This window comes from Polyodon spathula, chromosome 3, assembly GCF_017654505.1.
Source record: "Polyodon spathula isolate WHYD16114869_AA chromosome 3, ASM1765450v1, whole genome shotgun sequence".
NCBI lineage: Eukaryota > Metazoa > Chordata > Actinopteri > Acipenseriformes > Polyodontidae > Polyodon > Polyodon spathula.
The window spans coordinates 66,597,658-66,624,592 of NC_054536.1; the positions used below are offsets into that span (position 1 = coordinate 66,597,658).

Below are 26,935 nucleotides of genomic sequence, written 5' to 3' on the forward strand. Positions count from 1 at the left end.
TTGTTACCAAAAGTAAAAAATGAATATGTGATATAGATTGTTTTTTGCTAACAGCAAAACATACAGTGCATAAGTTTTATTTGAGAGTTGCCCTTCGTGGAAAACAAAGCTGCAACCAGTATCTTGACGTGCCTGTGAATGTAGCATTCTGACTGGCAGAGACACATTTCGAATGCAAGATACCAAGTAAATGCTTGGTCCAGGAAAGAACACTTTGTTGCAGACCCTGAGGAGTTTAGTGTTAACTGGGCTTTTTTTTTGTAGGGTTCCCAGTTTCTGTTGACTGAGCTGACAGCAGGACAAACTTAGCAACCTTATCTGAGAAACAACACTCAGTCTGCAGACTCAAGATGTTAAACTATATTTTTTAATAGCAGGAAGACCGCAATGGCCAATTAAAAGTATATTTGCATATCAAATTGCTGAAACTTTTTTTAATGCTAATTGGCTCTTAATTAGTGTAATGGTCTCATTACGAGAACATTAACTCTCATGATGAGACAGCCTTGAACTTCTTGTCAGTTTTTTTTCTTCTGTGTTAAGCAAATCTGACTGATTTCTGTTGTTGAAAACAGCTGAATCCTAAATTTATTTTAGATTTTAAATAATGTATTGTGCTACATATCATATTGTTTTACAATCTTTGTTTTGTTAACCCTCAATAAAAACAAAACAAGACTTATTTTAAAAATGTAAAAGAATGTTTTTAATTCTGAAGTGGCTGGAAATTATTTGTACCATGTTTTAGTAAAAGAGAAATTCCCAGGAGTAAAAAAAAAAAATTTGCCCCACCAAAAGATTACCAGTAGATTAACATGTTGTTTATTCCAGCTGTCATTTATACTTTGGTTTTCTTTGCTTGATATCTTTTTGATAGTCTTTTATAAATTCTGTTATGTGAACAAATACAAACATGCCACTGAATACATTTCAAGCAGTGTTTCTTTGAATATTTGTCCCAGCACTACCTTGAACAATTTTCCTCATTATGCATGTGCAATTATTAGAATTGTTAATGTATTAATATGAATGTTAGTATGCTTTTTTTTTAAAGAATATGTAATTCCTTCTGTGCAAGAGTGAATTAAAAGGTACAATGGTGATTCCCATGTGAAAACACAATTCTGGAGGAAAGAAATAAATATATTGTCTACTTTATTGAAAGGGTTCATAGGTGTAAAACAAAGAAAGAAAAGCAGTAAGTGAACCCTTAAGATGTGCAGTAGGTTAATATAGCTCGCTGTACACATGTACTAGTGATATTTACGGTTTTTATTTATTTATTTATTTTTATAATAAATATGGTCTACCATGCAAGTGTTCTCCTTCAAGGCAACCTCCCTGGCTTGCATTGCATTTTCTGATTCACTAGTAATCTGAGAGAATTCTAGCTGATCTTTTAAGGCCTTCAGACTAATCTTGACCAGGAGTTTGGGGAATATGTGGGAGTCCAGGGTCCAAGCCTGGAGAATAATGGGGATAAGAAAGCTTTTGATGTTCTTTCACTATGAAGTCCTTTTCATACATTAATTTTGGATTATTTAGGACTTGTGCTGTAGGCAGATAACTTTCCTTCATTCAATGAGTCACACTAAACTCCATTGCAGTTTCCACATGGAAGACATGTGCTCCTCAGTCATGACTTGTTGGTTCCAAAAAAATCCATAAATCCATTTCCAAATTCAGTGTCTTCGCGCCACGGTTGGTTTGGATTTCCCGTTGATTACCGTATATGCTCTGGTTTTCTGTTCGCCACATGTCCGTCCAAAGTGATTTAGGCAACAAACTGGATCCTAGCAAAAAGACAGGAACATAGCTTTAAAAATGCGTTCCCTGCCACTGGCTTTGTATTTCTGTGTGCTTCATAAGTTTAATTTTTGTTTGTTTGGTTTTTTTTTCTCCCTTCTGTATTATCTGGTAATGTGATGCTTTTATATCTGTTTTCTAGAAATCTCTTTCCATGTGGCGACTCAATGGTTTGTATCATTGATGACAGAGAAGATGTGTGGAAGTTTGCACCTAACCTCATAACAGTAAAGAAATACGTCTATTTTCAAGGGACGGGGGATATCAATGCACCACCTGGATCTAAGGAAGCTCAGATGAGGAAGAAAGGTAACTATTATTGCACATATCCAAACTCACACTACCACACAGGTGAAGATGTTCAGAGCACATAGCATCAGTAGTGAATAGTACTGTTATTTATTTATACATTCATTTTTGTGATTCAGTACTTATTTGAGCCAGGAAGTCCTGGCTTTGATCTCTGCATAGCCACGAGTTCACATGAGCATTCCCACTCAAAACTTTGTGAGGTTCTTAAACGCTTTCTGTTTACCTTGGTAAGCAAGAATTGGCACTCGGAGGTCATGCAATGACATAAGCTTACAGGGTGTGTGTTGTGTGTTTTTATCACAGCTTATTAATATTGGCTAATCTCTTCCATATTGTGTTTGAAAGTACTTTTAAGGAACAATATGCACTCAGAATAACACAATGTATCCTTTACTTGTAGGACATATTAATCACAATACAGATTGTTATATTAATGGTGATTTGAATATGCAACGCCATATGCATTTATCAATATTTAGATTTACAATTTTAGCTACAATCTGAAGTGTGTGTGTATATGTGTGTGTGTGTGTGTGTGTGTATGTATATATATATATATATATATATATATATATATATATATATATATATATATATATATATATATATATATATATATATATATATATATATATATATATATATATATATAAATTAGGGATGGGCACCAATATCGATATTTCGATATATCAATAATCATTTCCATATTGTGGGATAAAAAAAATTCACTTATGCTCACAGACACATACTTTTTATTGCTAATACTGCTAAAAATGCAAACAGTATAATCAAGTTTATTTTGTATTACGATACAACAAACCCTCTAGATACCAGTCATTGCTAGTCTTGTAGGCAAACATCACACAAAGTATTATTTAACCATTTTATTCCATTGATTGGTGTTTCTTTTTAGAAGAACCCGATTTAACTAATGTATTTCATTCAATGGCTATAAATTAAGAAAAACAACAAGTCCACAGCCTGTTTATTAAAATCTATTAGCAGTAGAAGGTTACAACTCAGGAAACATTTAGTAGAAATACAATCCAAATAACCTCTGCCTAAAGGGTGTTTGATCCAGTGGTTCCCAGTGTGTATTTAAAGTACCAGTTTACTGGTCGACTGGGGAAAGTCAAGACCTTAGGGAGGAAAAAAGTTATCATAATTTGTTTAGAATTATCTTTGTTGCCTTTTTTTGTTTCAATTGAGCAATATCAATAAAACAGAGTATCGGGTACACATAAATGTGATATTCTATACAACAAAATGATATTGTAGATCCGTTATCTGAGAGTGGTTTCCAGGAAGCTGTGAAGCAACAATACCAATAGAAACGTCATTGTTGAAGTTCCAGACTCCATAGATGGTGCAAAGGAATTTTCTTTGAGATGTACCTTAAATCTTAATTGTCTGTATACAACTGTTTGCAGTTTAACGATATGAGTGGTCACGAAGGATTAAAAAGCCTCAGTGTTGTTCACTTTACAGTTTGTATGCACACAGTCAGTTGTTATGCCTTGCAGTTGTGATAGGAGAGGTTACTAAGATGCAACTATGCACTGAAGACCTGTATCTCCCACAGGAAATGCCTATTGAGATTTGAGGATTAATTAAAGGGAGAGCAACAGAAGTGTGTATGTATAGCAACTCATTAAAGGAATCGTAGACTTCATTTGTCTGTGTGCTTCTGCAAATATGTGTTTTATGAAAGGCTCATATTAGTGTTGTAATTAATGTAAAGAGTGGGGTAGAGAAAGTAACCTGCCAAAGTTAAGTTTTTCTGTTATTTTACTCCTTGTCTGACTCTGAAATGTGTGTAAATGCAACGTTTTATCTGCATTTCAGTGGTACAGCTATTACTTTTTTTCCCCCAAAAATAGATGAATGAGAATAAGTCATGAATATTTTTAGAAATTGTTCTGAATTTTGTAATAAGGTTGATGTATGTATAAATAAATGGATGTCAGACTATCCTGTAGACTGTCCTGTAGCGTTGAAAATAATAAATTATTTAAACTTATTTTTTGTCAACATTATTATATATGCTACTGTATCGGTTTCCGCTTGTGTTTGCCACAGTAACTTTTTATTTTGGATTACATTTCTGTATATAAGAGACCTGATGTGTGGTAGGTGGGGAAAAAAAGTTAAAACAATGGCTCGACTACCTGTTAAGCTGCCGCTAACTTCTTAGATTAAACTTGCTTAAATAATTTGAGCATCCCAAATCCCCCCCCCCCCCCATTTTTATGACCTGTTTGACAAACATCCTTATAATTGGCAAAAGCAACACAGGATATTTGAATGTTCAGATGTATGTAATAATGTCATACTAACATCCATCTCTGTTCTCTTGTATAACTCCAGCAAACAATGTGAATAAGCCTACTGAGGTATCAGAGCTAGCATCATCTGCCCATAAGGAGTCGGAGGAAGTAAAGGTCTCTGCTGTGGAGGAGCACAGCAATGGCCTCAGGAAACGCGTCAAGGAGCAAAACGGCAACCAGAACACTCCTGCAGATGACTCTTCCTCAAAAAGTGACCCTTCAAGTTCTCGGGACAAAGCTAATGAAAGGATACACTCAGGTGGGGAGTGCTCTACTGTAGAGGATGCTTCTAGGGTTAACTATTCTGCAAATGTAAGGGAATACCACTCCGGCTCCACTCAGCAGGACAGTGGCAGGACGATTGCAGATAAGCCGTTGGTCAAAAGCAGTCGTGGCAGCGACAGTGTTGCCAACGACTTTGACCTGTCTAGTGACAGCGAAAGCGAACATGATTCAGAGGCAGGGAAAGCCTCCTCCAACAGCGATAGCGAAGGGAAAAATAGCTGTAAAAGAGCTATTGCTGTGCAACCAGAGCACAAGAAGAGCAAGGTCAACACGGTCGGGGAGAACCATTCTGGGGAGAAGCAGGTTGATCCCGAGGACCAGGCTTGTGATAATCAGTTGGACAATGAGCAGGATAGCCTGGGGGGCTTGGGTAATGGATGTAGAGAAAAAAAAGAGGCAGAGACAGAGTCCCAGAACAGTGAGCAGTCTGGGGTGACCATGGGAGAGTCTCTGGACCAAAGCATGGAGGAAGAGGAAGAGGAAGAAGATCTAGATAGGGACGACCATTTGATATACCTGGAAGAAGTCCTGGCCCGCATACACATGGAGTACTATGCCAGGTATGACCGTTACCTAAAGAAGGAGTTACCCGAGGCACCTGACATCCGCAAGATTGTCCCTGAACTGAAGAGCAAGGGTCTGGCAGGGACGATAATTGTTTTTAGTGGACTGTACCCCACCAATTATCCCATGGAGAGAACGCGGGAGTGCTATCACGCAGTTGCCCTTGGAGCAAAGATCAGCAAACACCTAGTACTTAATGCTAAAGATCCCAACAGGACAACACACTTGATCGCTGCTCGACCTGGTAAGTAAATGATTTTTCTGTGCACAAGTTGAGGTTGCCAGTAATTACCGCTTTTAGCAGTCTAATAATTATCCTTAGTATGAGTTCCATCTAAGTTTCAACTTGCCTGGCATAGCCAAGACAGTACTGAAATGACTTTGTATCGCGTGTTGTAAGGATTGTACCATCCATGTGAATTTCTGCGGTTTGGAATATTTTGACACATCCAACCTTAAACCACTTGAGGAGCCATAGCATGATTAACCGTGGCATCACATATGCAACCTAGCTGATTCTACACATTCTGAAAGATGCACACCTATCTGCCGTAAAAATGTATTTTATAGGACAAAAAGGCCTGTGAGAGTTTGAATTTGTGAAACTTGCATTACAAGTAAGAATGTGATTCTGATATACAGTAAGAGTGATGTGCAGTCAAAAAATGAAGTCATTTATTTTCTGTCATAGCCAAAAATCATTCATTTAATATGGTAACACTTCAGTGGAATAGTTATCAACAGGGAGACTATCAATTTTTGATTGCACGACCTGAAAAGGGTGAAGATTTGAGAGCTCTGATGGCACCTTCAGTTAAATCCAACCGTGCAATCAGATTGATTTTGCGGCAATTTCGGTTGCTTATGCCTTAGTTCTGAATTAGCAGCCACTGCCTTATCAGTAATTTACTATTCATTAACCATTTGGGTCATTTCATGAAACAGGGTTACCAATATATGGTTTATACTAAAATAAAAAAAAATACAACATGACTACAGTTATAATTGTAAATCAATAAGGGGTACATGTCGTGTAGATAAATAAGAGACCTGAAAGTCAGAGGATGTGTCATATTTGAATAAACATCTTGTCTATCAAAAATGCACCATTTTTAAAAAGGGGAAATGTGACAATGTGTACTGTCACCAACATCTACTTGCATTGTTATAATATTATTTTTATTTATCTTTGAGTAAATTATTTTCCTGACAGGTCCTTTTTAAAAGTGTTAACAAACCTAATGTGTCCAAATCTGTTTTGAATATGTCATAAAATCAAAAAAAAAAAAAAAAAAAAAAGTTCAGTAAAAAATCTCCACCTTCACTAGTGTTCTTGTGGCAATTTTTTTTCATTTAATGCACTTTTTTTTTTTAATTGGTTGTAAAATGCCCATACAGCATGCACAGCAATCCTATAGCTGAAAAAGTTTTAGAAACCGGTGTCATAGGAAATAAGTTGATTGTGCAAGGGCAGTAATGCAAAAGTAAGGCAGGGCAACAGTTTGATTAAAGGGGAGGTTCACTGCATGGCTTTTTATTTTTATATGATCATTTTATTTGCAAGACTATGTTGGTGTGTGTTCGTGCCACTGTGTTTTCGTATGAACTTTAACATGTGTGATCGACTCTTTTATATGGTAAATTGTTTTAAACCCCGTATTTTTATGTTTCTATAACATCGTTGTTAATCGGATGTAGTTTATGTGTGATCGCAGAGGTTTATTTATATATTAAATGATTTTACACGTCAGAATTTTGTCAATCTTTCATCAAAATTAAAATGTTTCAGTAATATAATCTAATGACAGGCTGCATCCATAATATTAGTATGATAAGGGCGTAGATTTACATTTTAATATTAGTATAGCTATAACTTTACTACAGTTTAGATGTGGCCAAACATAGGCCTACCACTGCCAGTTAAAATAAAGGTAGTATATACAGTACATTGTTTTGTCTGCATGTCTTAAACATTAACATTTATTGTTACAGATACAATTGTGTATTTAAAAAAAAAAAAAGGTTCTAGGTTTAGGGTTGTGGTTTTTAAATTGGGATAGGGTGAAAAAAATTAACCACAAATAGCCAGACATGTACTCAGGTTGAGAATTTAAAAAAATCTCTCATGTGTGCACACAATACATTAACATAAATGCCATATTCTTTCTAAGCATGACAATTGTATTCCTTGCAGTAATATATAGTATACAGGATACGATTTGTGAGGAAGCGAGATCATATAGTATATATGTGTGTATCTACGTTATTTTAAATGCTGATAAATCACTTTAGTTCAGTGTACTGTATCTCTTTCTCGTTATATGTCTTACATGGTTGTTGCACTACAGGAATTTACCATTTTTAAAATCATGCTGATATACAGTAGCCTACATGTATGATATCTCTTTCTTACAATAGCTATCTTGGTTGTTATTGAATTACAGGTACTTACCATGGTTTAGCAAACCCTCTTAACTCTTTAGTTTTTATCTAATTCATGTATTAAGCAACACTTTAAGTACATCATGTGATTTGATGTGCACCGCAGCATGGAGCTCAAATTTTTCCATGACTGAAACTCATGCTTTAACTTTTGGAAAATCGCTCGCATACCTGTCCACACAGTAGTGCTTCTCAAACATGAAAACCTCCAGAAATGCAAAATAACGTTAAATGTATAACACATTTTGCTAGTTAACATTTGTTACACAAACAGTAATACACATTAATATCACAGACGACTTACACATTTCATAAATTTAAATTGTATATTTGTTGCTAATATATAATTACATACTGTTGAATATGTCCAATCTACTTATTAATATAAGTTATACTTACAAAATTAATTTTATATTTCTTTTTTGTTAGGCTTATATATCTGATATACAGCAATATTCACATTCTCTTATCTAGCATCATTCTGTCGAAGACATCCGATCTACTCATTTATATAAATTATACTTACAAAATTCATTTAAAGTGATTTATTGTTTGTTAATATATCCGATCTACTTATTTCCTGGGCTCAGTCCATTTATTTCCTAGCCAAAGCTCATAGACATTAGAAAAAATGGAACCTCCCCTTTAAATTCTAAAGCTTGATCAACTTATTTCCCGATCAATTTATTTCCTGTGACACCGGCAGTAAGTTTATGAATAAACTTTGTTCAATTCTACATTTAAAAAAAAAAAAAAAAAGTCACACATTGGTAACCCATTTTCATGAAGTGACCCATTTATCATAAATGTTTGTAAATTACATGTCGGCCTTGTAGATGCAGCCGAAAGACATTGGATTCCTAGTATCTGTAACATGGGTGAAATGGGATCAGGGACTTGGTATTCACACTAGGGCTGTGTTTGAAGGTTCATTCACTAGCCAGGAATTCGAAGGTACTTTTAAACCTTCAAAGGTTCGTCCGGCAGTATTCACGCATTGTTTTTTTTTTCTTTCACTGTAACATCAACCATTTGACAATGTATGAATACTGTAAATCACACCTTAAATGTCACTTGTAGCCCTAAAATCTTGAAAATCTAAAAAAAACAATCTAAAATATCTAATTTTTTCACCGGTTTTTGTTTCTTCGAAAGGAAACAGCATTAGTTAATACTCTGGTTTTGAGCTTGAAGTCGGATGTGACGTCCTGCACTTCACGTGGAGCGCTTTTACTGGATGCGCCACTTGAGATCCCCAGCAGTATTGTTTTAAAATAAAAACTAATTTGCACTCTTTAACGCTACATAACCTGACCGGACCCAGACTGAATTCGATACTTCATGTTCAGGTCGGGTTGCTAGGCTCTACTTCGAAGGTCAAAATGTACCCTTCGTTACAGCCCTAATATTAATGAAGCCAGCAGCTATGAGTAGCTTTTAGACAAAATGGCAGTCAAAAATGTATAATATGCTTTTATTTTTTAAACTAGATCTGTGTTTTCTTCCATATTTGAAAGTACATTTCTGCCCTACAGCTGCTGCCATTTATTATTATTTTTATTTTTATTTTTATTTAGTCATGATATTCCTACAGTAAAACTCACTGATGTAGCAGAGATATCCAGAGTCTTTGCAATTTGCAAAGTGAAATACTCGAGATTATAGGGTAATCACTATGTTATGCTTCAGTGGTCCAGTAAATCAGACTGGTTTAGGTATCCATCGTTAATGACAATAACACAACCTGCGATTTTAATCCACCTTCCACTTCCTCGGCATGAGAGGGTGTGGAGTTGGCATTAGATACTTGCTTATCATACAAAGAAATTACATCATGGGACCACATAAGGGATAAGTAAAGAATTTCTCAGACCGCAGAAAGGTGATATTAAGAAGGTATAGTTGCAAGTTATAGTTCCAAGTTTAAAACCTCTTGTATTTTAAAAAGTAGCCTTTTTCATATTTAAGAAGGTTGTTACCTTAAGAAGCCCATTTTGAAACTGTTACTTTAGGTTTCTTTTAAACTACCTTTAAAACAAACTGTAACCATAGACTGTTTTCTATTCATAGACTAAACTATAAGAAAATAAATTAGAATTAAGTGAGCTTTAACATAACTGTGGAAAAAAAATTGACGGAGAACTTCCTGTCTTCACTTAGAATTGTTCTGGTTGTTGTTTATGCACAGCTCAGTATATTAATATTGCTGGTCTAATCTGTGTGTTTTAATTCTCATTAAAAATAATAATATTTTTTTTTTGTTTTTCTAATAAATATAAACATTCACTAAGATATCTGGGTTGATGTTAAAGTTTACAACAACTTTGGGAAAAAACAAACAAACAAACAAATAAACAAAATATAACCTTAACAAACTTTATACAAGGAAGTCAAATAAAAATGATTATTTTATGATGGTTGAATTTAAGGATTCAAAAGTGACCAAACCACTAAGTGGTTAAGTGGTTTAGTGCATTTTTGAATCCATAAATTCAGCTTCTGAGTTGTTTGTTGCTTCTGATCTTATCGTTTCTTGCATCCGCAGCTTGTAGTACAGCGTGGCATACAAATAGATGCATTGTTTATCAAAAGTGGATCCCAATACAGGGTATGAAGTTAAGGTCATGAAGGGCAAGGCAGTGTTGCCTTTGTTGGACATGAAGATTCAGGGGCACAAGGCAGTTCTAGGGGGCAAAAAGGCAAAATATAAATCAAACAAACACAAATCAGTGTGAATTCTGAGTGATTCACAGATTGTTAGGACAAAAAATATATAGGTCACGTTTCCATTGTAAAAATAAAATGGTATAAAAAAAAGTGCAATTTTAAAAACAAAATATTCAGTGATTAAGTGAGCTACTCGGTCTGCAGTGTCTGCACAACTGTAGTTTGCTAACCACTGTTACAAAACCTGTGCAACCTGTAGAAACAATGCAGCTTTGAAAAAAACGAACTTGAAATAGAAACTTTGTCAGGCAATGGAGAGTACAGTGGGATGTACATAATGTTAGATATTTACATTTGAGAGGCTTTATATAGTGTCACAGTTCTTGAAATTTGGTGCATTGCTGGCCACTTGATTCGGGGGGGGGGGGATGCTGTTTTTAAGCATACACATTCTAACCCCTGAACTGACACAGGAAGAGAAGGGACATACTCGCTACTTCCAACATTTAATTCGTGGCTTACCAGTAGCTGTCAATTTAAAAAAATTTTACTGCTGGAACTGTGTTTTGCTCAGTACAAAAAAGGCGATATGAAACAGCACTGGCTACAGCAATCTGGATGTTTAAGGAAGTCAGCACAAAAACATGAGCATTCCCACTGAAAACTTTGTGAGGTTCTTAAACGCTTTCTGTTTACCTTGGTAAGCAAGAATTGGCACTCGGAGGTCATGCAATGACATAAGCTTACAGGGTGTGTGTTGTGTGTTTTTATCACAGCTTATTAATATTGGCTAATCTCTTCCATATTGTGTTTGAAAGTACTTTTAAGGAATAATATGCACTCAGAATAACACAATGTATCCTTTATTGGTAGGACATATTAATCACAATACAGATTGTTATATTACTGGTGATTTGAATATGCAATGCCATATGTATTTTTCAATATTTAGATTTACAATTTTAGCTACAATCTGAAGTGTGTGTATGTGTGTATATATATATATATATATATATATATATATATATATATATATATATATATATATATATATATATATATATAGTGTCTGTAATCTGCTACAGTTATGCTTAGCAATGGTAGCTCTGTTTCGCACCTGACCTAGTAGGGGAGTGGTTTAAACTATGTCACCACATTGATGTAATAAGGCCGGCCCAGGGCCTGTGTTGGGTTCACATATACAGATAGGCCCGTCCTGAGGCGGCATTGCCTACTTTAGGCTGCATCAAAAAGCTGGTCTTTTCATTTTTCAAGCGTTCCCACGTGAGATAAAGCAGCCCTGGGCCGGCCTAAACCGCAAGTGTGAATGGGGTCTAAGTTCACATTAATATTATTATTATTCACTGGGACGAATTGTTGTGCACCCATTTCTTACCTGAACATTAGGTCAACCTTAGAACACTTTGCTGCCGTTTTAGACACCTCTTCTGCCGCCTTGCTTTTTAAACATTCTTGAGTTGGCATGGTGCTCACAAACAGAAAAATCACACAGTGACACTGCCAGTGAACACATGTGATAGAAAATTCCTGGAAGTGCAGTCATATTGAGCTCCGTCTCACAGCACCACTCCCTCCGTTTGCCCGTCATTAACCAGTGATACAGTACGTCTAAACAGTGAGGTGCTTTGTGGCTGAGAGTTGTGTGGCGCTGCGCATATTCTTTTGATATGTGGCCTATATTCTATAGTACTGTAAGAAATGTATGTTCCTGTAATACTGTACTACAGTTCCAATATTGTACACTTACCGATTCTCAGTCCAAAATGTTCTGATAATTGAACCGACAGTAGATCTTTTCAAATTTGGTTGGACAACACGACCAGCTGCTTGCGTTGTCAAACCTGTGTTTATAACGTGGTCAGTCATTTTTGCTCTAATTTCATTTAAGACTACCACACGTTGTTGACAATGTCCATGTCCAGCAACTTCATCCAATTGCTGCATTTTGTCACAAACTGCTGCTGTTTCCTCAGAGTTTTTATGTAGTGATGTAATGATTATCAATTAAGCTTCCTTGCATTCTCGCATGGATGAGGTCATTTGCAACAGTGAGCACTAATTGTTGCCAGATGCTCAAATAATTAAGTATTTTACCAGATTATCAATTAGCGTTTGAAATAGGTTGTTAGGAAAGACAATAGTACTTAAAGACTTGAGCAGGTGATTTAAGAGTTTTGCATTTTGTATGTAAACATGGTAAAATGTGTCTTTTACAGTCAGAATTTTACAACTCTGGCTTTTTGTGTTATGAGTTTTGCACTTTGGAACTGTTTAAAAAAATGTGTCAAAGCAATTGTAAAAAACTGTAATGTATTTTTATTGCATTGTACAATTTTGAAACAATATTCAAACACAAGGCGCAACAATTTACTTTAGATTTACACAAGACATTTATTGTACCTCCTGCTTCTGATTCTGAATCACCCTCTAATTTATATAATATTGTGCTACTAGTCCATAGGACTAGTACCTTTTAAAACTTGCTAGTCCTTATGTGAAGTGCCGTGTTTAAAATCAACAACAGTAGTTGAGGTCCCTAAAAATAGGCTTAGATTTAATTTTGATGTTTTTTTTTTTTTTAAACAAAGCACTATCGTAAACGCTCATACAGATCGATCACTCGCCTGTTTGCACTACTGTACTGTGTGCTGAGAAATTGACAGCACCAGATGAGATGACAGAGGAAAAAATTCTCAGTTGTGTTTCCTTGCCGACCATGACTCAAATAAAATGTTTGATATTTACAGAAATGCTGGCTGGCTATGAATTACTATCTACAATAATGTACTCATGTACACATGCAGTCTTCACTAAGGTCCCAATGTAAAGGCAGTACATTTCACTGTAGCCCTCGGGATGTTGTTGTATAGGTAGCTATTTTTTTTATTTTTTTGATTAGCAGTGGGAGAAAACCACTTAAACAAGTACAATAAAATCTACCAGAACTGTTGGACGCTGTATCTATTATGTTTAGATACTAATGAAAGCATAACAAATACAAAAGGAAAACCAACGGAAACGCAGGTCTTTTCAAGAAAGCTGGGAGACTTTGTATAAATGGATTTTATTTTTTTAAATCTCTGCAATAGCAGTTCTGCTTGTAAAGCATCCACACTGTAATTTGGCAGAAGTGATTTATTTGCACTGTGTGGGACCTTGTTTTCCCACATTGGTGCTTGATCACTGGAGAACTCAGGAAGTCACCTCCTGTGCACCAATTATCAGTGATTATATCCTGGTTTTCAAACTAACTGATTATTACTCACCAGTACTGTATCGGTATAAGAACAGTGTGTTTTTAAAAAAATAATTTCAGCTTTCAATCACTTAAAAAATGCTGACGATAATGTAAACAACACCAAGCTGCAGACAGCGAGTCCCAAGCTTTAAATGTTACTGTTTATAAATAAGAACTCCACTTTATTATGATTGTTGTGTTATTATGTTTCACAACTAAGTGTTTACAACACATACTTCAAAAGATGTATTGCGCTTCAGTAAATTCAAACAATAAACTTCACATCCCGTGCAGAGGGAGAACACAAACGTAAAACGCCATTAAATGGGGTTTGCATTGCAGGGGAGATGAAGGGAGGTTTCAAGTGTTCCGATCCAGTGACTGTTTTCTAAGCATTATTTGTGAATGCTTATTCACCATTGCTACACCACGTTAGAAAATTGACTTCCCTGCATTTTTTTAACGCAAAACTAAACGTGAGAGTATATGTGTACATTTGTTTTAAGTAATCGCCCAGAGGACTACTGAGACACAGACATCAACTAGTCCTCATCAGATTTAATTAGCTGATTTTAATTTGCTAGTTAAAATAAGTAAATTAATAAGTATTTCAGCATTTTTTTTAAATCAACTTGTTGCTGCAATAGTAAGTAAAGCACCTAAAGACACTTAAAACATGTCATAATGGTTGTAGACATCACTTGGCTCATTGCTGGTATTAAAATAAGCAGAAGAAAACCTAAGAATGATATTACAACAGTTCAGAAAACTAATGTCCAGCAAAGTTGTAAGAATCATATTTACAGTCTTCCACTGACACTGTACTTCAGCCTACAAATGAAGGTGTTTTGAAAAGACCTGTTAAGCTTTTGCTGGGATTACAATAAAAATATAAAATGGTTTAGTAACAGTACATCAATGTCATGTGAGAGTAATCCTATGTACAGTACTCCACAAATTAAGTTTAACATTTTACTGTCATTAATACTAACCAGGATAAAATACGAAACACTGATTGGTTGACAGATTCTAAAACAGGTTCACTGCTATGTATTGCCCGATTGTAATTTAAATAGCCCCCCTTTTAATGTAAATGCATAATTAATCCTCCCAATCGTTTCTTTGTTAATTCTGCCTTGATTTTTGCAAAATACAACAAGAGGTATTTCTCCAGACAGAATGTCTTTTTGAAACAAACTGTGTGTAATGTAGTGCTATATTCGTTACAGAGTAAAACGATTGTTTTCCTTTAAGGAATGTATAGCTATAAAAATAGCTTTGAGCTCATTTCTTCATCAGAAAATATAATTCAATTAAGAAACGGCAATGGTATAACATTCCTAATTATAACTTTATTAAAGGCAGGTAGCGTGGAAAGAAATAAACTAAACAATAATGAAATATGCAGTTAAGCAGTAGCGCTCTCTTTTACTGAAACACTGATTTATTTATTTTTTTTCCTTTGTTGGTGCAGATGCCATGTTGAGTTTCAGATATGAGTGAAGTCACACAATGAATGAACTCAACTTGCAAAAAAAAAAAAAAAATGCATGTCATGTCTTTAATTACTGTACACTTGTATATGTGTATTTTCGACTCTAATATTCAGATTACATTTTTACTAGTTTTGAAATGCTTGAGATTTCTGAAATTGTCATGTTTTAAAAGGGAAATAAAAACTGTCAAAGTCTGAGTATTGTGATTTTTATTTGTTTATTTGTTCTGAATAATGCAGAAAGATTGTGCTTCACTGATAAGTATGCAATTATACGACAAGTTAAAAACTGCAAAGTTCATGAGCAGCACTCTCCATAGACAGAATCGCCAGACACCTGCTTTGCCCAGCCTGTAGATTTGCTGGCACCCAAGCGAGCTCTGCACTAATGTAATGTCCATTTTTACAGAGTTAAGTCAGTGAATGAGCTGACAGACAGACGTGACTATGCTTATGTTAATGCTTTACAAGAATGCTGTCAAAATGTTGGAGTCAATTTGAGGTTGATATTTATGATGCAAAGGTTGTTGCCAATTAAAAATGCACGCATTTTAGCCTTAGAGGGACCTTTGCTGGGAGATGTAGGCCTAGTTATTAGGGGAGGTATGAGGGGAGGCAGAAAAGCTGTGTAGTAAAATTGCTATGCATATTCTTACGCATACAATTTAGTGTGTATTTCAGATTTTTTTAATGTGTAAAAATGATAGGTACGCAGCTTATCTGGACTGCTGCCAAATCTTTTTTAATAGCTTAGCCAGTATGATGTTGGTACCGTGAAAGTAGGAATCCTTCAAATTTAGGCAAGAGTTTAACACCTGCTCTAGCTTAAAGTGTTATATACTTTACAAAGTTTACACGAAGCACATTACCTTTTCTGTATCTTGTGTTGTCCATATTGTTTATTTTGAAATACATTGACTCTTTTGACGTTTAATACTGGGTCATAAATCAACTGGGTAATACATTTCTCAGCATTTATTTAGGAGTGTTCCAGACAATGGAACGTAGGTGTGTCTACACCAGCTGCGAGCGATGGGAGCGGCTGTCTCGGTCAAGCGAATGACTCCACAGGAATTTAAATTTGTTCTGTTTTTGTTGCCAGTTGCGAGTGACTAGAGTGAAACAGACTAATCGCAATGAAAGTCAGTTCCCAACCCACTCGCAAAACAACATCCAGGATCAGCTTCAGCCCTATTTCCAGACACAGCCCCAGGGTCAGTCCCAATTCCCCAGTTCCAGGGTGCAGTAAGCCCCACCTGCAACAGCTTTACTGTGGTATGGACTATTGGGACTGTGGGAGAGGGGGGACGAGAAGGGAGAATTGGGTAAATAGTTGTTCGTGTACTGTTTTGTGGGTGCCGGGGGTTTTACTGCGAGTGTGATTGTGTGTTTTTTTACATTTTTGACTGTCTCCTCGAATGACCTTGAAATGCAAATAAATCATGTATTTTTGACCTTGTTGACATTGCAACAGGACCATCATAGTCTTGTTTACCTGTGTATCTCAAAACTGTCTTTGGTAAGCAAAACCATTAATTTTCATCAGAATATTAAAATACTTTTTCATATTTAGAGTACAGTAAGCAGGCAGATGGGGTTTTCTGCTTTCCTTGCAGACACATTTTCAGAAGTTCAACAGACCCCTCTTTCACTGAAAATGGAGTGAATGACTGGAAAAATCTAAAGAAAACTTCAGAAGCATTCATAATCTGACACCACAAACAGTGTTCTGAAAGGTGGCATTTGTTCAAACAGTCAAAGGAAGTATTCTGACTGTAGCGTCACATGCATGTCACATTGAATGTTCCAGGCAAGGGAATGTGCGAAAAGGAGTCCGAGTTTTTGTTGGCTGCCTCTGCAGTGGTATGGGGGGCTCAGATCGACGGGAAGAATTGACGTTAAACCAGCCAAGCATTGTCTTCTAGCTGCCAAGCATTGTCTTCCAGCTGCCCTAGTGGTCTGGCAGTTGCACAGTAGAAAAAACGAGAAATATGTTTATTAGACCTGATTTGCGCCGTTGTGGGGGGGAGTGATCTTCTCTCACAGATATTTTTGTGTTGGTCAGAACAATTTCTTTTGAGGTTTGGGCAATTTATTTTGGGGAGGCTAAGCCTCTTATATGCGCCGCCCATGCCCACCCGCCCACCAAACATGGGTTAATTTAGTCTGTGGCGGGTAAATTTCACATACTTATACGCCACAGTGGCAGGTACGTTTATGTACACTTAATATCGCTTGACTTTCGAAGAGCAATTGGACTGCTGATCATCACTGCCGTGTCGCCGTGCAGTTTATACTTTCTACCGGCAACTGCCCTGTTCAAACTGCAGTCGCTGACAGTTCAAATCAACTGAACTATGACCTCGTCGCTGATGGATGAATGGTTGTTTGTCGAAGGTGCTTAAGGTTTATCCCTGCGTATATGCAGTCGATATTGCTGGTAAGATCAGATGAAAAAGGAGAATGCATGGGTGTCAATTGCTGAACAAATGCAATTAACTTGTGAGTATTTTAACCTCACTGAAAGTGTAACTGGTGAAGTTTTAATTCATCTGTTTTAAACACATTGTTTATTACGAAGTGCCCCAGGTCCAACTTCTTGTTGTTACTACAGTGCTACAAGATTTTTTTTTCAATATAGGATAGTACGTACAATATTTTTTTTATTGTTTTGCGTGCTACAAACTCTGAAAAAGGGATTCAAGTGATTGCTAGTAAACTATAATGTAGCCACATTAAATAAAGTAAACTCTTATTTGGTATTTACGATGAATAAAGGTACGATTTTGTCGGAGGTCACGGAAATCGTGATTTTGAAAGTATGTGAAATCTTGGAAATGGATGTAAAAACACATTTGGTTCAGCATTGCCTTTATTTCCTTTTAAAATGCAGTATGTCATGCACTGAAATACAAATCTGCGAGTATCTGTAAATTGGTTGTGTAGCACGCAGCATTTACGTGTAGCTATGTAGATCAGCGAATGAGATTTGTATTTTGTAGCTGAGCGAGCATGTAAATGAACAGATCCTACGTTAATGTAAACTCTAGTTTGTGATCTTCACATACATATATACAACGCTTGTTAATTAATTTTTTTAAACAGAAAGTGGGCTTACATCTTCAAAAATGTCAATGAAATTTCTTGAAACTGTTTTTCATGTAATGTAGCTAGTGTACCCAAGTAGTCTGTTGAAAATAAATACTCACTTTCTCTAAAACTAAACATCGCTCAACAAAATACTTTAGATTGCTGTTGAGCATCTTTTTTATTTCCTGCACACTGTAGATAAAACGAGATGCTTATCTGTGTCTGGTCTTTTTCTGATCTTTGTGATGCCCCATTTCTTGGACACTGTGCTGCCTGTGTGATTTGACCTTTCAGCTCTGTGTTTTTTTTTTTTTTTTTTTTTTTTTTTTAATGTTTTAAAGGGGCAGTGCTTTGTAGGCTACTCAGAAACAACCAATTTATATGCCTTGTTCTTATTATTGAAGAAAGAAATACATCTTGTTTCATTTTGTACACGGTAATAAAAACAATGCCACCTGCTGATTCTGTGTACAGTGGCTTGCGAAAGTATTGACCCCCCCTTGGCATTGTTCCTATTTTGTTGCCTTACAACCTGGAATTAAAATGGATTTTTATTTGGATTTCATGTAATGGACATACACAAAATAGTCCAAATTGGTGAAGTGAAATGAAAAAAATAACTTGTTTCAAAAAATTCTAAAAAATAAATAACGGAAAAGTGGTGCGTGCATATGTATTCACCCCCTTTGCTATTAAGCCTCTAAATAAGATCTGGTGCAACCAATTACCTTCAGAAGTCACATAATTAGTTTATATAATTAGTTTAATTGTAAATAAAGTCCACCTGTGTGCAATCTAAGTGTCACATGATCTGTCACATGATCTCAGTATATATACACCTGTTCTGAAAGGCCCCAGAGTCTGCAACACAACTAAGCAAGGGGCACCATGAAGACCAAGGAGCTCTCCAAACAGGTCAGGGACAAAATTGTGGAGAAGTACAGATCAGGGTTGGGTTATATAAAAATATCTGAAACTTTGAACATCCCACGGAGCACCATTAAAGCCATTATTAAAAAATGGAAAGAATATGGCACCACAACAAACCTGGCAAGAGAGGGGTGCCCACCAAAACTCACAGATCAGGCAAGGAGGGCATTAATCAGAGAGGCAACAAAGAGACCAAAGATAACCCTGAAGGAGCTGCAAAGCTCCACAGTGGAGATTGGAGTATCTGTCCATAGGACCACTTTAAGCCGTACACTCCACAGAGCTGGGCTTTATGGAAGAGTGGCCAGAAAAAAGCCATTGCTTAAAGAAAAAAATAAGCAAACACGTTTGGTGTTCACCAAAAGGCATGTGGGAGACTCCCCAAACATATGGAAGAAGGTACTCTGGTCAGATGAGACTAAAATTGAGCTTTTTGGCCATCAAGGAAAACACTGTGTCTGGCACAAACCCAACACCTCTCATCACCCCGAGAACATCATCCCCACAGTGAAGTATAGTGGTGGCAGCATCGTGCTGTGGGGATGTTTTTCATCGGCAGGGACTGGGAAACTGGTCAGAATTGAAGGAATGATGGATGGCGCTAAATACAGGGAAATTCTTGAGGGAAACCTGTTTCAGTCTTCCAGAGATTTGAGACTGGGACGGAGGTTCACCTTCCAGCAGGACAATGACCCTAAGCATACTGCTAAAGTAACACTCGAGTGGTTTAAGGGGAAACATTTAAATGTCTTGGAATAGTCTAGTCAAAGCCCAGACCTCAATCCAATTGAGAATCTGTGGTATGACTTAAAGATTGCTGTACACCAGCGGAACCCATCCAACTTGAAGGAGCTGGAGCAGTTTTGCCTTGAAGAATGGGCAAACATCCCAGTGGCTAGACGTGCCAAGCTTATAGATGCATACCCCAAGAGAATTGCAGCTGTAATTGCTGCAAAAGGTGGCTCTACAATATTGACTTTGGAGGGGGTGAATACTTATGCACGCTCAGGTTTTCTGTTTTTTTGTCTTATTTCTTGTTTGTTTCACAATAAAAAATATTTAGCATCTTCAAAGTGGTAGGCATGTTGTGTAAATCAAATGGTACAAACCCCCAAAAAATCAATTTTAATTCTAGGTTGTAAGGCAACAAAATAGGAAAAATGCTAAGGGGAGGGTCAGTACTTTCGCAAGCCACTGTATATGTACATTTACGCTGGATGCACACAGAGAAACAGAAACACAGTTTATTTCAGTCTGTTTCGCTATGCACTTTGAAAGCCTGCATCATATTGTGTTTAAAAAAAAAAAAAAAAAAAACACGTTGGTGTGAAAGGACCTTTAACTTAACTGAGTTTTGTTCTCTAAAGCAACACTTAAACTTGCCAGCAGTAAAAAGCAATAGTCTTTGTATTTGTTTTTTTTTTTTTTTTTTTTTTTTGTGTGTGTGTACTATTTAACCCTGCTATTAGGTTTCGGGTCTATTTGACCCGACTCTTGTTTCCAGTTAGCTTAAATGCTATTTTTCTTTTCAATTATGACTTTTCCTAAGTTGGGGTCATGAACTTTTACACAGAAAACAGAACCTTTTGAGATGTTTTTTTTTTTTTTTTTTCTTTTGAACAGGTCATGTGTACAAATAAGATGTTTCGGGTCACTGACCCATGGCATTTATCTATGTAGATTTGTGTGCAGGAAGAAAACAAACTTCTTTAATTTGTTATTTTATTATTATTATATTTGTATTATTATTTCTGAAAATGGCTGCACCTGTCTGGAGATATTTTTATAAACAAAAAAACAAACAATATATATCTACAAGGCAGAGCCTAATTTTATCAGTCAGTATTGCAACAGATTCTCACTGGTAAAGACATTCCAAAAGAGCTCTCAGGTTGGCAGTCAAAGAAGTTTTATTACAGCTGCTGGACTAAAAGAGCAGGCTGTTTTTTAAAATTTAAGGCTGTTTTTGAATTAGTTTGAAATTGCATCGGGTCAATATGACCCAAAACAGAACAGATGTACTTAAATTCTCAGCATAATAGGAGGGTTAAAAGCTCTTGCGTATGTTGATGTAGCTAAACCTACATTATTTGATGACCTTTCCGTGACATTTTCATGAATTCTTGATTTTTCTTTTCCGCATCTCGCTGTGAAATGTACTAAAAATCACTGTGATTTACTATTTACTGGAATAAATTTTATCTTGAACTGACTTGTTTAAAGCTTGAAAAAACATTGTAAGTTAATGCTTAGCAGATCCTCAGTGAGAAAGTGTGACAATAGAGAATAGCATTTAAAAAAAAAAAAAATAGTGATATGGGGTTGAACAGAATGGGCTAAATCTAGGAAGTACTTACAGGAATGATAAACAAGCAAGAGTATTTATGCACTACATTGCTGAGGTAGAAAGAAGGCAGCTGCAAGAGAAAATAAAAGGTGCTAAGTTCCCGTCAGTGATGTCAGATGGTTCAACTGATAGCACTGTTATAGAAGAGGAGCTAGTATATGTATGATTCTGTCAGAAAGGGCTGGTAACTGCAGTCAGTGGAGAAGGCAGTTGCCCAACCCATCTCAAAAGCTATATCTTCACTCGTGAGGCAGATTGTTTAATACCCTGTTGAGGCTGCTCATAAATGTTGCTTGTTTTGTCTTTACAATAAAACATTAGGGCATCAAACAAATCACAGCAGCATAGAAATTGGTGAAATCAGTTTCAAGGGATCAAAGGGCTTACACTTATTAATCAAGTTTGAAATAGGAGATCGTTATGAGAATACTTTTGACACCTTTTGTCTTTCCCACATTTCTAGTATTTTGGGTACAGACTCATCAGTCTTTACCATAGGTGGGATTAAGGGAGGGGGAGGGGGAGGGGGAGGGGGGAGGGGGGGGGGGGGGGGGGGTGGCACAAGCAGTGGCATTTGTCCCCACACTTTTTACAACATTTCAAGGGGCAAAACTACAGTATCAGTATACAGTAACTACTAATTCCTGTATCATTTATTATAGTTTAAACTGTGTCTTTGTGTGATACTAACCTAAATGTAGCCTAATCATATAGTATAAATAAAAACATGCCTGAGCGCAACCAAAAATATGCTGTGTCATTTTATTAGTAAGCCTATCAGAAACATCATTAAATAAATTATACTAATCTGGGCAGTATTTGGTTATTATTTGCGTGGTAGTAAAGTTTTAAAAATAAATAAATAAATACAAACCTTCTGGCAAGGCAAAGCAGCCCCATGAATTGATGAGGAGCTGATGTTATTACCTGTCTCAATGTGGACATCGTTGAAGATACTGCTGGGTTAACAGGACGTACAAAAAGTCCAATTTGTCCCACTGTCGAATAATATTGTGCAAAGCTACAGCCCCTTTCACACTGGCATGCTGTGCACGGGTTGAAACCTACCCGGGTCACGATCCAGTGTCATGCGGGTCGGCTACGAGAATTCACACTGCTTTTGACAAAGCAAGGTTGATCTGGGTGATAGATGCAAGTACACAATTTGCGTATCAATGCCCCGGAAGTGGCCCAAATGTTGATTAGAGCAAATATTTCTTCATTCCTGCTGCAGTCTGGCTCGTGCTGTTTTATCTCGATTCACATCCTAAGGTAGGTCGCTGGGACGACCCAGATACGTGGTTTCACACTACGTAGGATTGTGACCCGGGTAGGAGTGAAAGGGGCTAAAGACTAATTTAAGGCATGTCGGAGGTTTGCATTCGAATAAACGATTTTCCTCTGCAAATTAATTCTGAACAGTATGCATTTGTATAGGTACTGTAATGTTACTTTGTTGATTTATTTAACGCAGCAAGTATTTTTTTGTGTGGTTGGATTTTGACTTCAACTGGACTCCCAAAAGTTGCAAAATTATTGTTTCAAAACACAGCAGTTTACTATAGCTACAGGTATTGCATAGTGAATAAGTTAGTTGGAATTAATGCTAGTAGGCATATCACTGTTGACCAATCAGTGCAGTACTTGGTGGAAGTGGCTGCAGGAAAAGTTTCATTGAAAGGCTTTTCAACTGAAAAATGTAGCAATTCCCAAAAAGCAGATCACATGTTCAACAGCTGTTTTTTTCTTTTGGTTTGTCTTTTTTTTTTTTTTTTTTTTTTTTTTTTTTTTTTTCATTTAAGTAATTTCATTTCTTAGATTTTTGTTTTGTCAGTTGTTAATAAAGACTTTAAGTGCATGGGAATATACTGTGGCAATAAAATTGAATTCTACACTTTTTTTTGTAAAAAAAAACAGCAGTATTAGACTTGAATAAGAATGTTCCATGCTGTATTTTAGGAGAGAAACTATTCAGTCTGCTTTACATAAGTACAGGTACATTTCGAACAGAAAAAAAAAGACAGAGCTCCTTTTTTAGCAAATAATTTTTGTTACAATGTTAAGCTTATCAGTCAACTTGTCTGTATTGTCTGCCTGTGTATGTACAGTACATGTCGTTCAAACTGTCAGTCTGTCTCATACTATGTTTCTTGTGCTAGATTATTTTATTAATTTTCAAAAAGGTGCAAAACTATGGTACACTATAAGTGGGGGGGTCTTTGTTAATGTCAGTGCGTTTTAAATTAGATAGTAGACTGAAGTATCATCTGAGAAGATTAATTAATCCCTCGTGCTGTCTGTCCTGGTGACATGCTCTCAATACCACTGCTAATGTGCAGTTTTATGCTGTGGTGATGTTGAAATTCAGATCATCCATCTTATAAATGGTTACAGTTTGATCAAAAAAACATAACAAATTAAACCAAAATGGTATTTTCTAGTTTATGCAACTTTTATTTTAATAGTAGATTTGACAAGACCACTCTCCATAGGTACATATGGATACCATAAAAAGTATTTTTTGCCAAAGGCATGGAAAAGGTTAATGACTGCATCTGCCCAGGCCACCGCCATTGCAGGACATTGACAGCATCGTCATTAGGGGCGCTTGTATATAACCTTGCAAGTTCAGATTTTCAGGGTTATGTAAAGTCCTCTGCCAAAAACTAAAGGCACCCTTCATTTGGACACCTGATCTAAGATGGCAGACAAATTAGAATCAATAACCCTTTTGTGGCAGTTACAGTACTACTGGTAGTATTTGCATGCTTGTATAATTTAACACAAAATTGCAAATTGTGTCAAAATGTAAAAAAAGTGTATGAACTCACAAAAACCCCAGAAGAATATGCCTGTGACTAAGGATTTCGTTGTGGAAGACAGCAAAGGAAAGAAGGTACAATTGAAGTGTGCAAGTACTGTTGCGTTACTGTACATATTGTGACAGAGAAAACTGAAAGTAACCGAAAACAATAATTTCATAGAGTATATAAAAAGTGACAGCCCCAAAAAAACAGATTTACATACAACTCAAATAGCTTAAAATAAGCATTAATAAAAACTATTTCAAATTTATGCAGGTGTAATGGGCTGGCTTTTTTTTTTTTTTTTTTTTTTTCTTAAAATGGTTGACATTGCGTAGAAACAGTATGCTTTGAGCTACTGTCTTAATATTTGGTACACAGCTGTATTCTTTGATTTCCTACGCAAGCAATTCTTTCACTGTCGCAATGCCTTGCCCTCTGGCCATGTCAATTATACAGATTACATGCTTTGACATAGTGTTCAGATGTTTTTCATATTTCCATATTACTTTATATTTACAACCATTTGATCTGACATGACCATACTTCTTAGATTTGCTGCTGGGGATGTTTTGTTATTTGTTCACAAACTAATTTCAGTTATTTCTGTAGTTGTTTCTCAACATGCCTGGAAAAATATTCAGTCGGGTTCTCATCATACTGCTTCATACACTGTTGTCTGTAAATGTGATTGATTGCATGCCTGTCCGATTTTATGACAACCTGGGGGGTTCTTTTTTGTCACAGGTACTGAAAAAGTGAGGCAAGCCCAGGGCTGTAAACACCTGCACATTGTCAACCCAGACTGGTTGTGGGGGTGTCTGGAGCAGTGGGAGAGAGTGGAAGAAAAGCTTTTCCCTTTGAAGGAGGACTACATCAAAACACAGAGGTAAAAACTTGGATGGAACAAAATTAGTATTTTAATGAAGTAAACGGTGGCATATCTGCAGCTCAAATATTGCTGTTAGCTTTGGGAAAGGACACTGGCTGTTCTGAGGTGTTTCTGTATTTGTGTTATTTTGTTAGTTATGTATTTTAAATGTTTAATTCTTCATTGTTTTTATATGTCTGCTATGTCATTTCATCTGCCATTTATCACTGTAGCCTTATTTTTCTTTTTCTATATTCTTTTTCCTTCTTGCAAAAACAAACATTTAATTTTTCATAATAATAATAACAATAATAATAATAATAATAATAATAAATAATTAATAAAAAAAAAATAATAATAATGTAATTTGGTACATTAAATGAAATGTTTCGGAAGGAAGAGAACTTTCTGGCACTGAAAGAAGGTACTAGGTAGTAATCTGGGTGAGCAATTGAAGTCTGTCATGCAGGAAAATGCAGTTATTTCGAAGCAAGCACTTAGTTCAAGAACTGTATCTAATTGTTAGTGTGTGTTTTGGGGTTTTTTTCAACTGCAATGACTATATAGTGGATATTTGAAAAAGACAGAATTGTAAATGGGGTTGTGGATTTCAAGCTTTACCCCTAAACACTAATAAAACCCAGAAACAAGTAAATTTATATTATCCGATAAACACAAAAAAACACCAGCAACTGCTACATATTCAGTTTTCACTTACTCGGTTAAACCCCTGGTGCAGTTTACTGTTGTATTTTTTCCCCATCTTTCTCTTGCCGCATTTATTGTTTGCAAAAGTAGATTTATAACACATTTATGTTCCAAATAGTCATTCTTGTTGGGGTTTCCCATTCTTCTTATTTTAGAACCAGCAGCCCTGCCACATTTCCTGACATCCAAAGTACATTTCAGACGCCGTTGTTCCACCCAACTCCCGTCCACCCGAAGGTACAGGCCGGCCCGGAGGTACGGATCTACGACCCTGTAACAGGGAAACTGATCAGGAAGGGCTCCCAGAGCTCCAGGCAGGCTCCATACATCCAGTCGCCAGATCCCCCAATCACACTGCAGGTGCACGGACAGCAGTCTTCCTTCAGGTACTGTCAGGTGCCTCTGTTGGGGCCAAAGTAGTTATTTTTGTTAATGGATTCGTACCATCATAAAATTACTTTCATGTGTCCCATTTAGTAAATAACTGTGGTTGCATCAGCTGAGCAGAAAGATGGGGTCAGGTTTGCATTTTAACTACATTGAACCAAAAAAATACACATTAGCACACAATGTTTTCCTTTTCCATTGTGTTATACAACCAACACCTATGTATAGCTGGACTTAAGTACTATTAAAAATTGTATGGGAATATATGGTGGAACATGTACATTTGTGTGTACTTGTTGTAAGTCATCATCAAATCAAATTTAATTTCTAAGGCACCATTGCCACCAAAGCCATCTCAAGGCACTGTACAGCAACAACAATTACACTACAGTAAAACGATGTTCAAAAAAACAGTAGAGGAAGTAAGTCGTAGGTCTAGATTTTAAAGCTGTAACAGTCCCAGCCTCCCTAACAAAGGTAAGAAGGGCATTCCATAACTGTGGTGCTGTGTGAGAAAGCCCTGTATCCTGTGATCAAAGTGAATGACTGGGTACATATGGGGTGAGGCCAGATTTGTGGAGTGCTTGGGATATGTTGTCACATGCGCACTTTGACCAGTCTTGGCCATAACAGCTTGTAGC

The 26,935-nt window shown here is 36.4% G+C and overlaps 1 protein-coding gene across 2 annotated transcripts in view; it reads left to right on the forward strand.

The window, feature by feature from the left end:
• Positions 1 to 26,935, forward strand: part of LOC121313332 (RNA polymerase II subunit A C-terminal domain phosphatase-like) — a 143,427-nt gene that overhangs the window by 17,896 nt on the left and 98,596 nt on the right. For both annotated transcript variants that reach the window (XM_041245741.1, XM_041245742.1), the window contains exons 7-10: positions 1,949 to 2,115; positions 4,486 to 5,538; positions 25,076 to 25,217; positions 26,063 to 26,293. In XM_041245741.1, the coding sequence (XP_041101675.1) occupies positions 1,949 to 2,115; positions 4,486 to 5,538; positions 25,076 to 25,217; positions 26,063 to 26,293 (1,593 nt within the window). The remainder of the gene's footprint in view (positions 1 to 1,948; positions 2,116 to 4,485; positions 5,539 to 25,075; positions 25,218 to 26,062; positions 26,294 to 26,935) is intronic.